Source organism: Numenius arquata, chromosome 8 (genome assembly GCF_964106895.1).
Source record: "Numenius arquata chromosome 8, bNumArq3.hap1.1, whole genome shotgun sequence".
Taxonomy (NCBI): Eukaryota; Metazoa; Chordata; class Aves; order Charadriiformes; family Scolopacidae; genus Numenius; species Numenius arquata.
Window position 1 is genome coordinate 26,024,139 of NC_133583.1, and position 14,326 is coordinate 26,038,464.

At 51.8% G+C, this 14,326-nt stretch overlaps 1 protein-coding gene across 1 annotated transcript in view; it reads left to right on the forward strand.

Moving 5' to 3' along the window:
• HYDIN (HYDIN axonemal central pair apparatus protein) overlaps window positions 1-14,326 on the forward strand; it is a 177,276-nt gene that overhangs the window by 80,821 nt on the left and 82,129 nt on the right. Inside the window, exons 19-21 of the mRNA XM_074151752.1 lie at window positions 8,142-8,380; window positions 11,220-11,475; window positions 13,992-14,135. Of these exons, the coding sequence (XP_074007853.1) occupies window positions 8,142-8,380; window positions 11,220-11,475; window positions 13,992-14,135 (639 nt within the window). The remainder of the gene's footprint in view (window positions 1-8,141; window positions 8,381-11,219; window positions 11,476-13,991; window positions 14,136-14,326) is intronic.

Genomic DNA, 14,326 nt, shown 5'->3' on the forward strand with positions numbered 1-14,326 from the left:
GGGACACCTCCCACCAGACCAGGTTGCTCCAAGCCCCCTCCAACCTGGCCTTGAAGCCCTCCAGGGATGGGGCAGCCACAGCTTGTCTGGGCAACCTGGGCCAGGCTCTCACCACCCTCACAGCAAAGAAGTTCTTCCCCACATCTCATCTCCATCTCCCCTCTTTCAGTGTCAAACCTTTCCCCCTCATCCTGTGGCTCCCCTCCCTGATCCAGAGTCCCTTCCCATGTAGCCCCAGAGTGGGGGAAATCCCAGCTTGCTTTGGCTCCTCGATGAAAATCTGCTTTCCACCTCTGCAGAGGGTGGGCTGCCTTGGGTAGGTGGTACTGGTGTACACTGGTGGGTTTTGCATGTTTGTACCCAATATTGACCCCGCAGAGCTCTGTGTGGGTGCTGTTGTCCTGCTGTGATGCCTTCCCCCCCTGCCCGGGGCAGCTGGCAGTGCACCCCGGGGGGCTTGCAGGGTTAGATCTGCCTCTCCCTTGCCTCAGTGCCCCAGTTGATGGGATTGGGAGATAAATCCTATCCTGCTTCATGGCAATCTCTGCAAACATTGAAGATGATCAATAATATGAGGTGGTTGGGGGATGGTTTCATTCCCTGTGGTAAAGATGGGCTCTGCTGCTCCATCAACCCGGGGCTGACTCCCCAGGGATGAGTTTACCCCACGGGGAGCATCTCAGCTTCTCAGGAGAAGCTACTGAGATCAGAGAGGTGTTCAAGGAGGCGTTCAAGGAGGCAGGTCCTGAGAATCTACTGGATCGGCTGTTTGGACAAGGGCTCTTCAGGCTCTCCAACGCCGCAATGCTGAGCCTGTCCGACGGCAGCAGCGCTGGGGCGGGCGAGAGGTGCCTGAGCTACTCTCTTACCCCCCACAGCTGCCTGCTGTGGTGCTGTTTTGCTGCCTCGGCTGAAGTTTCACCCATTTGCTGCTTGCCCGGTGATGTATCGATGGGGGAAAAAGAGAGGACTAAATAGTTTGGCAACTGAATTTTGAGATACAGTTGGGGGGAACTGGACGTATATCAGAGAGCAGAGCTGGCTCCGGCTGTCCCTTAGCCCGGCCCCTGGGTGACTTGAGCATCCTCTGTTCACTTGTGCCCCCGTTCTCTGAGATGCCAAAGTCTGCAGGAGATTGTTAGAGGACAGCGAGCTGCGATTTCCCCGTCTCGCATCTGATGGGCCAGTCTCGAAACCGTGGCTGTTTGCAGTTGGGCTTTATAGATCACCGTCCCCACTCGAAAGAGAGAGGCATCGATTGAAATTTTCACAGCAGCGTCGGCTCAGCGATATTACAGTACGCTGACTGGCGGCTCAACAAACCCGCTGAGATTGAATTAAGGGGCAGCACCAGAGCAAGTAAAAAACTGGTCTCTTGTCGGAGGTAGAAGAGGGAGGTGCTGTAATGCAGATGGCCGTGCTGCCGCCTTGGTGGTACCCTTAACCATCACGTGCAAATTGCTGTTCCTGCCAAGCCAAGCTTTCTTCTTGCTTTATGGGAGAAAAGAGCATTGTCGGAGCAAGCAGAGATGATTTTTTTTGTGGATAACTTCACTTTGGGGTAGTGATTTCAGGAATCAAATCCTGCGGAGCATCCCTCGTGCACAGGCTTCCCCATACCCCCCCTCTTCTTCTCTCCCTTGGATGAGTTGAGTCTCTCCTACGCTAAGAGCAGCACTGACCATTGCCAGAAGGAAACCAATAAAGCCTCCAAAGCTGTGCATTGAGATGGGGCTTTTTGGGTTTGAAGAAGAGCATAGGGACTTCATACCCTAGTCCTGTGTTGGCTTGTCCCTGCAGATCTGTCACCCTTGGGGCCAGCATGTCAGCCCGTGCTCATCCACCGAATCCCGTGTCTGTCTGATGTACTTTTCCTTGTTAGATTGTTTTTCCAGCTGCCAGGCATCTTCTGGATCCAGAAAGGGGAGGGTTTGCCTGTTCTGTGGGCAGGAAAGACTGGAGGAATAGGTCAACATGAAGGAGCTGCTGCAGCTTAGCCGGGGGTGATGCGACCCGCTGGAAACGGTGGCCATTTCCCCTCCTTGCTGCTGCTTGTCATCTTCTTTCCGTGTTTCCCCAAGTGTCTGAGGGTTGTTTTTTTTTGTTCCACCACATTGACAAGCGCAAAAGAGTTGGTATTGATGAATGGGAGCGTTTGCTCTCCCTGCAGAAAGGCAGAGAGGAAAAAGCATCTTTCTTTGATCGTTTCCTACTCGTTCTTTGTCACTCCGTCTTCTCGGGGGGTCTTTTATTCGGCTGCGGAGAACGACATCTCTCGGCATCGCGGAAGGCAGCGCGTGTCACGCCTGGGTGATCCGAAAAGAAGAGACAGGACTGGGGTGTAATTTTTGTTAATCAGTTGCAGCTCTCTTCTGCCTGCATAACCCCCATGCTGGGTCTGTTATGTCCTACCGTGGGGAGGCAACCGGTGGTTTCCCGGTGCCTTGTAATGAGTGAGGAGAAAGGGGGGAAAAAAACCTTTTTTGGGATTTCCTCTTCTCATGAGAGTCCTAACTGGGTGTCCCTGATCCTTGACCTCCCTAATGCAGAGCCCTGTGCTCCTGATGGAGCTGGCTTCCACCTGGTTTCCAGCAGCAGTGGTGCAGCCCGATGTAGTGTCATCTTCAGGAGAATCCCTGGTGAGCAGATCCCCCTTCCACCTTCCCAGGGATGAGCTGAAAGTGCAGAAGAGACCAAGTTCTGTTTATTTAAAAAAAAAGGAAAAAAAAAAAAACCAAACCCTGTAACTGTTCATCTTCTCCCTGGGATTCACTCGAGAAAAGTCAACTGATTTTTCAGGCAGCGTATAAAGGCTCTTGGTCAAACTCGGCGTGAGCAAAGAGAGAACACACAGTTCCCGTACTCGCTTCTCTCCTCATTAGTGCAGGATTTGTTTCATTTACTAATCCATTGCTTATTATCGCGAGCTTGTGCCGGCGTTTCCTCTCTTAAAGAAGCAACCATATGGAGAGGCAGCAAAACATGGGAGATAAACTTAAAAACAGCGCCGATAAAGGGATGCTGCTCTAGGGATGCTGTTTGGTGTTCTGGCTGACAGGAGGCTTTGTCGTTATCTGGGCGAGTCGTGCGGGCTGCGGGGAGGGAAGGCTTTGAAGAGCATCTCGACGTTGTTCGTAGCTCTCTCCGACTGCTCTCGCTGAAGTCGGAGCAGCAGACTCAAATTGGCAAGAGGGTGGTTTTTAAATCTGCTGTAAATTGCATTTTTTTTTTTTATTTTTTTTTTTCTCCCCCAAGCATCTGAATAATTAGCCAGGCTGTCAGTGTTTGCTCGTAGCGAGACACAGGCAGACAGTGCCGTGCCCTTCAAACAAGATCTGCAATGCTATTTAGAAATAAGTGTTAAATTGACTTTCCAGGGTATGGGCAGCACTGGCCCTGAATATGTGGCCTCTTCCGAGGTGAGCAGAGCTTTTGGAGATAAGATGCATAGGCTTAACTCATTCCAGAGCTGTCCCACCAGAGCCTCGTGGTGCTCCAAAAGCTTACCTTTAGACTTAAACCATCAGTTTGCTGTTTAAAGGCTGTGTTTTGCGAACACAGCGGTACCAGTTTGCTGATTACCACCAAGTCTGGTCTTGCCAGAGCTGCACTGTGCCTGGAAACTCACGGCATTGGTCATGGTCAAGAACTTCCAGTCTTCTTCTGGTGACCAGTTGTACCAAAACCCAAGGAAGGTAGAAGGCTGTGTACCTCCCAGGGCTGCATCGGCTTCAGTCCAGGACACGTGGCTCTTAAAAAGGGGAGGAGAAGTTTCAGGGAGACCTTGGAAAAGGTGCCCAAAGCCTGGTCACAGGGAAGAGGGTTTTTTTTATCATGTCAGGTATCTTATATGAGTTGATGCCCTTTCAAAATTGCTGTATTTGGGTAATCGAAGAAATTGTAATTCTGCTCATCTGGGGAAACTAAACCGGTATTGTGCTGCATCCGTTGGCCAGCTGAATTAAAGGAGGGTGGAAGGCTTCAAGGCAATTATGCTCCTGCAAGCAGGAGTGACTCAGCTGAGTGCTTTTCCCGCCGGAAAAGTGGGAGGAGTTTGGTTATTAAATGCTGTGCTTGGCAGCGGTCGGGCAAGCTGTGCCCGTGTCCTGGCTGGTGAGGGACAGAGCGGTGACACTGGTCTGCCCAGCCCAGCGGGGAGAGGAGGAGTGAGCTATGGACAGGGGACACAAGTGGAGACAAGCTTCATTAGCGCCCTCAGCAGGCTGCTATTAGCTGCACCAAGTGTGACAAATTAGGCTCTGTTATGGGTGGCAGCGAGTGCCACGCTTTAATTTTTTATATTTTTACCAGCTTTCGAGGCTCTGCCCTTTAATTTCATAAAGCATCCCCTTAATGGTGTGTGGGGGCAGGGACTAAACCAAGGTGGTCCCCGTGCTTTTGCCGAGGAGATGCTGGTGCTGAGGTGCCAGGAGGAGCTCTGGTTGTAGGTGGGAGCATCTTACCAGCATCACGCTCTGATCTGTTGTGGCTGCCCCATCCCTGGAGGGGTTCAAGGCCAGGTTGGAGGGGGCTTGGAACAACCTGGTGTGGTGGGAGGTGTCCCTGCCCAGGGCAGGGGCTGGGGCTGGATGATCTTTAAGGTCCCTTCCAACCCAAACCATTCTGTGATCTCCATCTCCTGTTGGGGCTTAGGATGCTTTTGGGCTGTTTCCTGTCACTGGTAGTTTGTGCAGATAAAGAGTAGCTTTGAAACAAAGACCACAGAGTCCCCCACCTCAGGGCTGCTAAAACACCTGGGGCAAAGCTCTGCACAACTGATGTGGGCTGGGGGCTTATTTCCCCTTCATGTAACCTCCACGAGGAGTGATGGGTCCACCTGACGCGGTGTGAGCGCTCTCTCACTAGGGCTGTGGCTTGGTAACGTACAGCCGCATCTTTAATATTGGGTTCTGCTTCCTCTGTCACTGCTGCCAGGCCAGAATGACCACATCTGGTCACACTAATTAACTAGCTGTAAGCAGCTTCATGAGAAGTCAGCGTGGTGGCTCCTTGGTCATCCCTTGGGGCAGCCAGCTGTCCATCTCTCGCTGGTCGCCCTTATAACCGTGGTTAATTTTGGCAGCTCTTACTCACAATGGAAATCTGTCCAGGGAGAAGCTAATGATCTCAGTGTTGAACTTCTTGATTTAAGTGATTGATCCCAACCCTTGCCCAGCACTTGGGGACTCTGACGTCCAATAGTGCCAGCTCCTCCAGGGACAGAAACAGCCCCCGTCTTTGTCTATCCAGTGCATCCAACTACTGCATCATTTTCTAGAGCGTTCAGGGATAAGCAAGCAGCAGGGATGTTCTCAGAAGTTAGATTCTTGGTCTCTAAAGGGCTGGAGGTTTTTAGCATGGCTCCAAGAGACTTCTTGTCTCTGGGACACAGCCTGGATGGCTGTAGGTAGAAGCTGACCTAGAAACTGGCGTGAATCTGGCCTGGCAGAGCCCATCAGCGCTGGCAGGTCTCCTTCCCCTTGGACCCACACCAAACACGAGCTGAAGGAATGAGGACACCATACAAACCATCCTCCTCCGGAGCGGGCTGTTGGCCTGACCAGGGCATGGTGGGTCTGCGCTGGGTCACCCTGGCAAATTCAAAGTCTGGCTCCGTCGAGACAGCCTATCATTATTCCTCAGTAATAGCTTCTTGGGTACAATTTACTGCCCGGCTTGTTGCCAGGCTTTGATAAATGAGCTTTGTCAGCTCGCAGACTTGCAGATTCACCTCTGGAGCAAAGCTATCAGGTCTCCTTTTCAAGCGAGCTACCCTGTGTCATCATGAATCAGAGGAAAAGTTGTACATTAATGTCAATGAAAACCTAACACCCCACCGGCTCGGAGTGGAGGCGTTGGCTGGGTAGCTCTTGGCTGATGGCAGCCCAGTGGATGCCTCTGAGGCTACACACGGGGTGGAGGGACAACAGAAGAGGGTTGGTGGGGTCTGATGCGAGTGAGGTCAGTCTTCTCTCTGCTTGGGGTTGTGTGCTTCACTGGCCTTTGAGATGAAAATGAATTTGGTGCTGGTTTTTGATGGGGTTTCAGTGACTGTAGTGTCTCTGGGTACCAGGTAGAGCTCTGCTGACGGGTTTTGCTTTGTTTGCCACCTTCCAGTCGAGCCAGACACCCTGAGGATCAGCCTGGTTCTCAAGCACTGCATCTCCTCCGCAGCCAACGAGGGTCGGGGGTGCAGAAAACACAAGGATAACTAGCTAGACCTCAAAAGGGGGAATATAAGAATATTCCTTAACAGAGTATGAGGTCCCAAAATAGAAGAGTGGAGGGAGAAGGTTGCAGGTAGTAATGAAAGTGGAAGATGCAGGAGTGAAAAAAGCCAAGCCTGCTCCCCCTGGAGAAGCAGAGCCCCGAGTTTACCCCGTGCCGACTGCCCTCATCCCATCCTCATCTTGCTTTTTTTTAAAAAACTTTCTCTTGCAGCTCTAGAGGACAAATTAAATGTAGCCGAGTTGATTAATTTTGCCAGTGCCTGGAATAATGTTGATGCCTTTGGCATGCTCCATCTTGGGATGCAGGGATGGAGACCTGCCCTGTTCTCCATGCAGGGTGCAATCAGCTGAAGGAGTTATTGAATCTGGGGCACCCCCACGCACTGCTGGGACCCCAAATGCTCAGCAAGTTACTGCTTCCCTGGCCTCCAGCGAGGCTTATCCCCATCATTAGCATTTGGGGGGTTATTTAAAATGCTTTCCATGACTTTGAAGTGCTGCTTGGTTTTAGAATCATAGGATGGTTAGAGTTGGAAGGGACCTTAAAGACCACCCAGTGCCACCCCCTGCCCTGGGCAGGGACACCTCCCACCAGACCAGGTTGCTCCAAGCCCCCTCCAACCTGGCCTTGAAGCCCTCCAGGGATGGGGCAGCCACAGCTTCTCTGGGCAACCTGGGCCAGGCTCTCACCACCCTCACAGCAAAGAAGTTCTTCCTGAAATCTAGTCTAAATCTCCCCTCTTTCAGTTTAACGCTGTTCCCCCTTGTCCTATCACTACGTGCCCTTGTAAAAAGTCCCTCTCTGATTTTCAATTGGTTTTCCAATGCCCTTGGGCTAGCTGGTGTCCTCTTAAATCTCAGTGCCACCAGCCTGATGGATGGAAGCTAACTTCACCTAGGTCAAGCAGTTGCTTGGGTTATGTCAGTCCTCCAAGCACGTTGTTCCTCTTTATTAAAAAAAGGGAAAAAAACCAACCCTCTTCTCTTACCATATGGTGGTGTTTTGGGTGAGCAGCGCCTGTTGTCCCAAGCACAGCATGGGACTGAGGTGCACGTACCACTGTCACCGTGATGGATGCTTGGAAGCGGTACACCTCCATCCCAGTGGGTTTCATGCTGGCCTGGGAGCATTGCATGCGTCTCCGTGTCTGCTGCAGGCTTGCTCCCTGACAATGTGCTTTTAGATGGGCTGGGGGTCCAGCTCCCTTATTGCCCCATTTGTGATGGAAGGTCCATGAGAAACCAGAGGAAGAGAGAGCTTGGGAAGCCCGAGCTGTGCCCACAGGGCATGTCTTGCACTTTTCTTTCTGCTTATCTCTTCACTGCCCTGCTGCGTAAACACTTATAACTGAATTTTCCAAAGTCAAGGACAGTGGGGCATCCCACTGCAGCCGATGATCGGTGGGAACTGAGCACTCCAGTCCTTCAGGGGCAGTGGAGAAGCACTGCCGAACTCGTGGGCAAGAAGACTTTGGTGTTGGGGTTTTGATCAACCAGTTTTACAGAGTTATTCTTCAGGCTCCGTGGCTGCTGCTGTGGGATCTGAACAATCCTGGCGTCCTGTGGCCTCGAACCTTTATGCTGACCTGGCCACTGTTGTGAGGAAGCCAGGAGAAATCAAGTAACTTCCCTTGGTGACCACTCCAAAGGAGAGACTGAAGGGGGGCGGAATAACCTTCTCCTGAGGATGAGCACCCCTTGGGATTGGGCAAAACTGGGTTAATGAAGTGAGTCTGTACAAGGAGGGTGAAATACAGGTTGTATAAGCTGTTGTTTCCAAACACAACGTTTAGGGAAATTAAGCCTTTATGTTTTTCACCCTCATATCTTTACTCTTTCCTTTTCCTGCACCCCACAAGAGACCAGGGTCCATGGTTTCCATCCTAAGTTAGTGTTTGGCTTCTCTTACAGGCTGGGAAATGCTCACGCTGGAGGGTTGAACCCAGTAAAGGCGTGATCCCCCCCGAGACCGAGGTGTCTGTGACTGTCATAGCAAACTTGGACGACACTGAGAAGTTCAAGGACGAGGTGAACCTGTTCATAGAGAACAGCCATACTTACGTCATCCCTGTGCGGGCTGTCGGCATCGGCACCATGATTGTCACCGACAAACCCTTCGCTCCGGAGCTCAACTTGGGGCCACACTTCAGGTAGGGTCTCTCTCAGCTCCCACTTCTCCCGGGGGCTCAGCAAGGAGGAGTTTTAGAATCATAGAATTGTCTGGGTTGGAAGGGACCTTTTGGATCATTGAGTCCAACCATCAACCCAACACTGACAAACCCACCACTAACCCATGTCCCTCAGCACCACATCTGCCCGGCTTTTAAATACCTCCAGGGATGGTGACTCCACCACCTCCCTGAGCAGCCTCTACCAATGTTTGACCACCCTTTTGGTGAAGAAATTTTTCCTAATATCCATCCTAGACCTCCCCTGGCACAACGTAAGGCCTTTTCTTCTGTTGCTGTAGTCCTTCAGGCCAGTTCTCCTTCAGTGCTCAAGGTCCTGGCCCCGTTTCACTGAAGCCACAGGAATTCCTTTAGAAACATTTTATGGCCATTTGAAAGTCATTAGAGACCATCAAAAGCCACCAAAATGGACACCAGTTGCTAAATTGTCACTGAATCATCCTTAGTTATAATACATTTATTTCTTCACTTTATCAGATAAAGATTTGGAGGAAAACAGCAGGTCTGGGAAGCCTCCAGCTGGAAGACGCTACGTTACAAGTATAACCGTATTTCCCTTTGCAGTAACGTGGCTTTGCTTTTTCACTCACTGTGGAGTATCATCTCGCAACAGCGGAGAAAACCTTGGGCGGTAGCTTGTTATCAACTCCTCGACTAAATTAATGGTGCTGTTTTATTTCCCCTCTGCCCAGGAGTCTTGGAGGAGCAGCAGAATTTGTCTTTGCCCTGTATCATCCCTCGGTTCACTCGTTTTCCCTGGCTCCCCTGCCAGGCTGCTCTTTATTGGATGGATTCCTTCTTTCCTGACTTTTCCTGCCTGTTTTCCTCGCTGTCTCCTCCATCAACAGCAGCCAGGGGCACGGGCGAGCGAAGGTGGCTGCGGGACCAGCTCTGAATGGGAGAGGAGGAGAAGCCTGCTGAGGTTGGGTGGGATAAATTGAGAGTGCTAATTGAAAAAGCTCAGCTGGGAGGAGGGGATTCACTGATCCTCAGAATGTGCCTGGTTTCAGACACACACACCCCTTATAAATGGGAGGAAAATAAGCCTTTTCAGAGTGCTGTCTGCCTTGCGTTGGAGGCCTCTTGGGAGCAGAAGACTGGTCTTCTCGAGGTGCCTGTTCCTTTCCCTGGCTGCAAAGAGGATCTGCAGTGCTCCAGTACCTAAATTTTGGGGTAGAAAGAGCAAGTTAATCCTACCTTAAGTATTTAGGATAGATTTTGGGTGTTTATATATGCACCCAGCCATTACCTCTCATCCTATGGCTCCCCTCCCTGATCCAGAGTCCCTCCCCAGCTTTCCTGGAGCCCCTTGAGGAACTGGAAGGGGCTCTAAGGTCTCCCCGGAGCCTTCTCTTCTCCAGGCTGAACCCCCCCAACTCTCTCAGCCTGTCCTCACAGCAGGGGGGCTCCAGCCCTCCCAGCATCTCCGTGGCCTCCTCTGGCCCTGCTCCAACAGGTCCATGTCCTTCTGCTGTTGGTGGCCCCAGACCTGGAGGCAGCCCTGCAGGGGGGTCTCCCCAGAGCAGATCAGAGGGGCAGAATCCCCCCCCTCGCCCTGCTGGCCACGCTGCTGGGGATGCAGCCCAGGGTGCTGGGGGCTTTCTGGGCTGCCAGCGCACGTTGCCGGGGCGTGTGGAGCTTCTCATCCACCAACACCCCCAAAAGTCATTCTCCTCAGGGCTGCTCTCCATCCATTCACTGCCCAGCCTGGGTTTGTGCTTGGGATTGCCCCGACCCCGTGCAGGACCTCGCATTTGGCCTGGTTGAACTCCATACATCGTTCTGGTTACGTTCACACTGTTGAGCTCGCATACGTCATTTCTTTTAACAGCCCGTTTCAGGCTGGTTTGTTCTATATGGTCACCCCTGTGTTTGTGTTCAGCTGCTGACGGCAGAGGTGCAGTTTGTAAGCCACATATTCTGTACCTTTCGAAAAGACAATAACTGTTCCAGGAACAATTCATTTCCTGCTCGTGTTCAGATTTACAAAGGGTAAAATAATTCCTCCAGACTAGCCTGCAGTTAGTGTTTCTTCACATGAAGGAATCAATTTCCATGGAATATTCATTTTGGTTTATATCTAGCTCCCGTTATTCATCTCTTGTTGTCGCTCTGTTCCCTCAGCAGCTAGACCTGGTCCTGCTGCCGTGTTCGTAGCGGGGAAGCTTCTGTTGATCCTGTGTTCGTTTATCTTCCTGAAACACAAACCGGCTGTGCTGTTCAAGCAAAGGGTGATACGTTGGGGGTGATGAGAGTTGGATGCTCCCCAAGGGATGGGGAGGCTGAGGGCAGGGACCCCACCAGTGAGACAGGCGGTGCCCAGATCACCAGGGGAGTCTATATACCCTGCAGCTCCCAAAGAGCGTCTTCAGAGGAAGCCACCTGAGGCAGCAGCTCCCAAAGGGGAGGTGAAATGGCAGCGAACCTTGTCTTCCATCCATTTGCAGCCAGCACAGGTCAGCTTCACATCCGATGGAGCGAGACTTGCAGGAAGAACCTTGGAAAAACTCTCCGAGGGTTAAGGACCAAAGGCTGGTGATGGTCTTTCTTGAAGCTGCTGAGATCATGATGATGTTCTCCATGAAGCTTTTCCTTGCTGGACTCAAACACTGTTGGATGGTGTTAAACTTAGGGGCAACCAAGGTCTGGCTCTCGCTGAAGCTTTGAGCTTGGTCAGCCTTTTCGGAGGAGGGTTTATTGCTGACTGTGGGGTCACACAAGGCCATCGGGGCACTGAATCTGGGGGTGCGCTGGGAAGTGGCAGCTCCTGTGACATTTTCCATCTCTGCTTCTCTTCTAGCCTGGATTCCTGCTGTTACCACTTCAAGATAACCAACAAAGGACGACGCATCCATCAGCTCTACTGGACAACAGAAGGTTTCGCCCCGTTTCGCCAGCGGGATCGTCTCCCTGCCATCAGCAACACCAAGGGCAAAGATTCCTCCCAGAGCCCCAAACCCGCCTGCCCCGTGTTTAAGCTTCGACCACTGAGGATGGAGCTGATGCCTGGTGAGACTATGGAGATGATGCTGGAAGGCTCCTCCAGCACTCCCCAGGTGAGATCCCCCACGAGCGCTGAGCCTTCCCCATCAGGTCACCTCCACTAGGGCTCCTTCTGCAGCCCCTTGACATTCGCATGAGAAAATGAGCAAATGCTTTCAAGAAAGTGTTTTAATGCCACAGGTTACCATGGCAGCACCAGTTGCTTTCCTTGCTGGCCACCATCAGTTGCTAAGGGCTTTTTTTTTTGTGTTTCCATAGTTACCATAAACCCAACTGGCTGGTACCAAAATACGGGCTGAAGGAAGCGTTGCGACTTCAGGGGCAAACGGCAGGTTACGAGGTGTTGCGTGCCAGGGCAGAAAGGAAGGGCAGGGAAAATAAGTTATGCTTAGACTAGGAGCATAGGCAGAAAGTAAATAAATTAAAAAAAAAAAAAAAAAAAAGCCAAGTAATATATCTGGAGGAAGCAGTGAGTAAAATTGCGGAGGGGGGGGGAGTGTCTGGGAGCAGCATCGTTTTTCCTCTGCAGACAAACACGGGCAGAGGGCTCGTCTAGCACCGAGTCCTGGAGGAGAAAAACGAACACAATGTGTCAGCTCTAATGATCGGAGTGACGTTCTCTGTGTGGGAAACCGTTCCCAGGGATCATTATAATTGACAGCTTGACTTTTGTCAATATTTCCATAACAGCTCGCCCTGGTTTCTCAGCCGGCCCCTGGTGTCCCAAGGGCAGCCAGGTCTTGAGGCACTCTTGGATGGCAGCTCAGAGGTGGGGTTTCAGCAGGATCACTGGGTGCTCTCCTCCCTAGCCCCTTCTTTTCAGGGGAAACCCAAGTCTGCAGAGAAGCTGTAGCTAACCCTGGCGTGCGTTCCCTGGCTGCAGGACCACTGGGCACAGATATTTAAGTGAATGTAGAATAAATCTGCATTAAGCTCCTGCTGCTCCTGGTGTTTTGAAAGGCGTTTTAAAGGGTCACCCCAGTGGTAGCTTGAAGAAGACTTGATTATCCACACACCTGACTGCAAAGGGACTGTACCTGTGCAGTTCTGAGCCCAAAGGCTTTGCTGAAGAGGGGGGAAAGGGTACCAGAAAGGAAACAAAATGCTCGGGGCACTGGAGAGGACGTCTCCCCTGGAAAGCTGAAAGGGCATCTGTGGCTACCTGGCTCCTGGAGTCAGAGCCAAGACCCTGTGGCGAGCGGGCTGTCCACCTTGCTTGGGTCTTGAGAGCTTCATACTCTTCAGGTTGGTCAGGAGCCCGACTCCCTGTGTTGCACGTGCAGCACAGATGATTTTGAAGGCCGTGGGCTCCAAGGAGGAGTTGGGTAGTGGTGTTGTACCAGGGGAAGAGTGAGGAAACGAAGGCAGGAATTTGGAGAAGTGAAACCATGAGAAATCAGGAAAAAGCCTTGAATGTAAGAGCATCCAGCTTAAGGAGAGTGTTTTCATCTGAAGAGCAAGGTATTGATTTCCTGGGGAGATTTCTTTTAAAAACAGCTCTAGGAGAGCACAGTATATCCTAGGAGTGAGCGACCCCCTCTTTACCCCAAGACAGGCTGGCTGTTTGGGTTGTTCCCATGGATCCCTTCCACTAAGCTTCCAAGGGAGGGGTTGCTGCCACGGACCCTTCTATCGCCTCTTTCCCTTCGTATAGTTTGTGGGGTTGTTTTTAAATTAGTTCCTACAGCTTTCTGTAAGCATTATGCTTAGCAATGGGGCACATCAAAGCAATAATCACTTGGGGCAGGGATTATTACAATTGTAGGCAGCACATGATTCACAAGGGCCTTTTATGGGTGTTATGGTGTAGCACTATGGACATTTGAGTGCAGAACAGGTAGAGTGCAGCATAAAACGAAGAAGGGGTTATTGGGGAGAGCAGAGACTGTAACTTTATGGCACGAATAATAGAATGGTTTGGGTGGAAAGGGACCTTAAAGATCATCCAGTGCCACCTCCTGCCCTGGGCAGGGACACCTCCCACCAGACCACGTTGCTCCAAGCCCCCTCCAACCTGGCCTTGAAGCCCTCCAGGGATGGGGCAGCCACAGCTTCTCTGGGCAACCTGGGCCAGGCTCTCACCACCCTCACAGCAAAGAAGTTCTTCCCCACATCTCATCTCCATCTCCCCTCTTTCAGTGTCAAACCCTTCCCCCTCCTTCTAGGGCTCCCCTCCCTGATCCAGAGTCCCTCGCCAGCTTTCCTGGAGCCCCTTGAGGGACTGGAAGGGGCTCCAAGGTCTCCCCGGAGCCTTCTCTTCTCCAGGCTGAACCCCCCCAACTCTCTCAGCCTGTCCTCCCAGCAGAGGGGCTCCAGCCCTCCCAGCATCTCCGTGGCCTCCTCTGGCCCCTCTCCAACAGGTCCATGTCCTTCTGCTTTTGGTGGCCCCAGAGCTGGAGGCAGCACTCCTGCAGTAATACCTCCTGACTGTTGATGGCTAAGATCCCATGGCATGCTTTTTATCCAGGCTCTCAGACTCCTTTATGTCGAGGGTCGGGTGGCTAGCAAATGTGTGTTTTCTGGACGACCTGCTGGCACCTACTGGGTGACGTGTGACTCTTGCGCACAGGTGGTGAAGGAGCGGCTGCTGTGCCATGCCATCATAGGGAGCAAGGCAGGGAAGACCCAGATCATGCAGGTGGACGTCACGTGCGAGTTCGTGGCTCCTGTTCTGCAAATGTCCTCCAGAGAAATTGCTTTCCGGGTGGAGAAGGTAAGTCTCTGGATTTCATCTTGGTGTTTAATAGTGTGACTGATGAGTGAAAGCCTTCAAGGTGTGTTTCAGTTAAGTTCAAAGCAGAAATTTAAACAGCTTCTCCAAGTCCATGGAGTTTTGCCTGTTGATTTGAGCAGGACCAAGCTTTTGCCATTAACACTGAAATCGTTATTTTGCCTCTCTGGGCT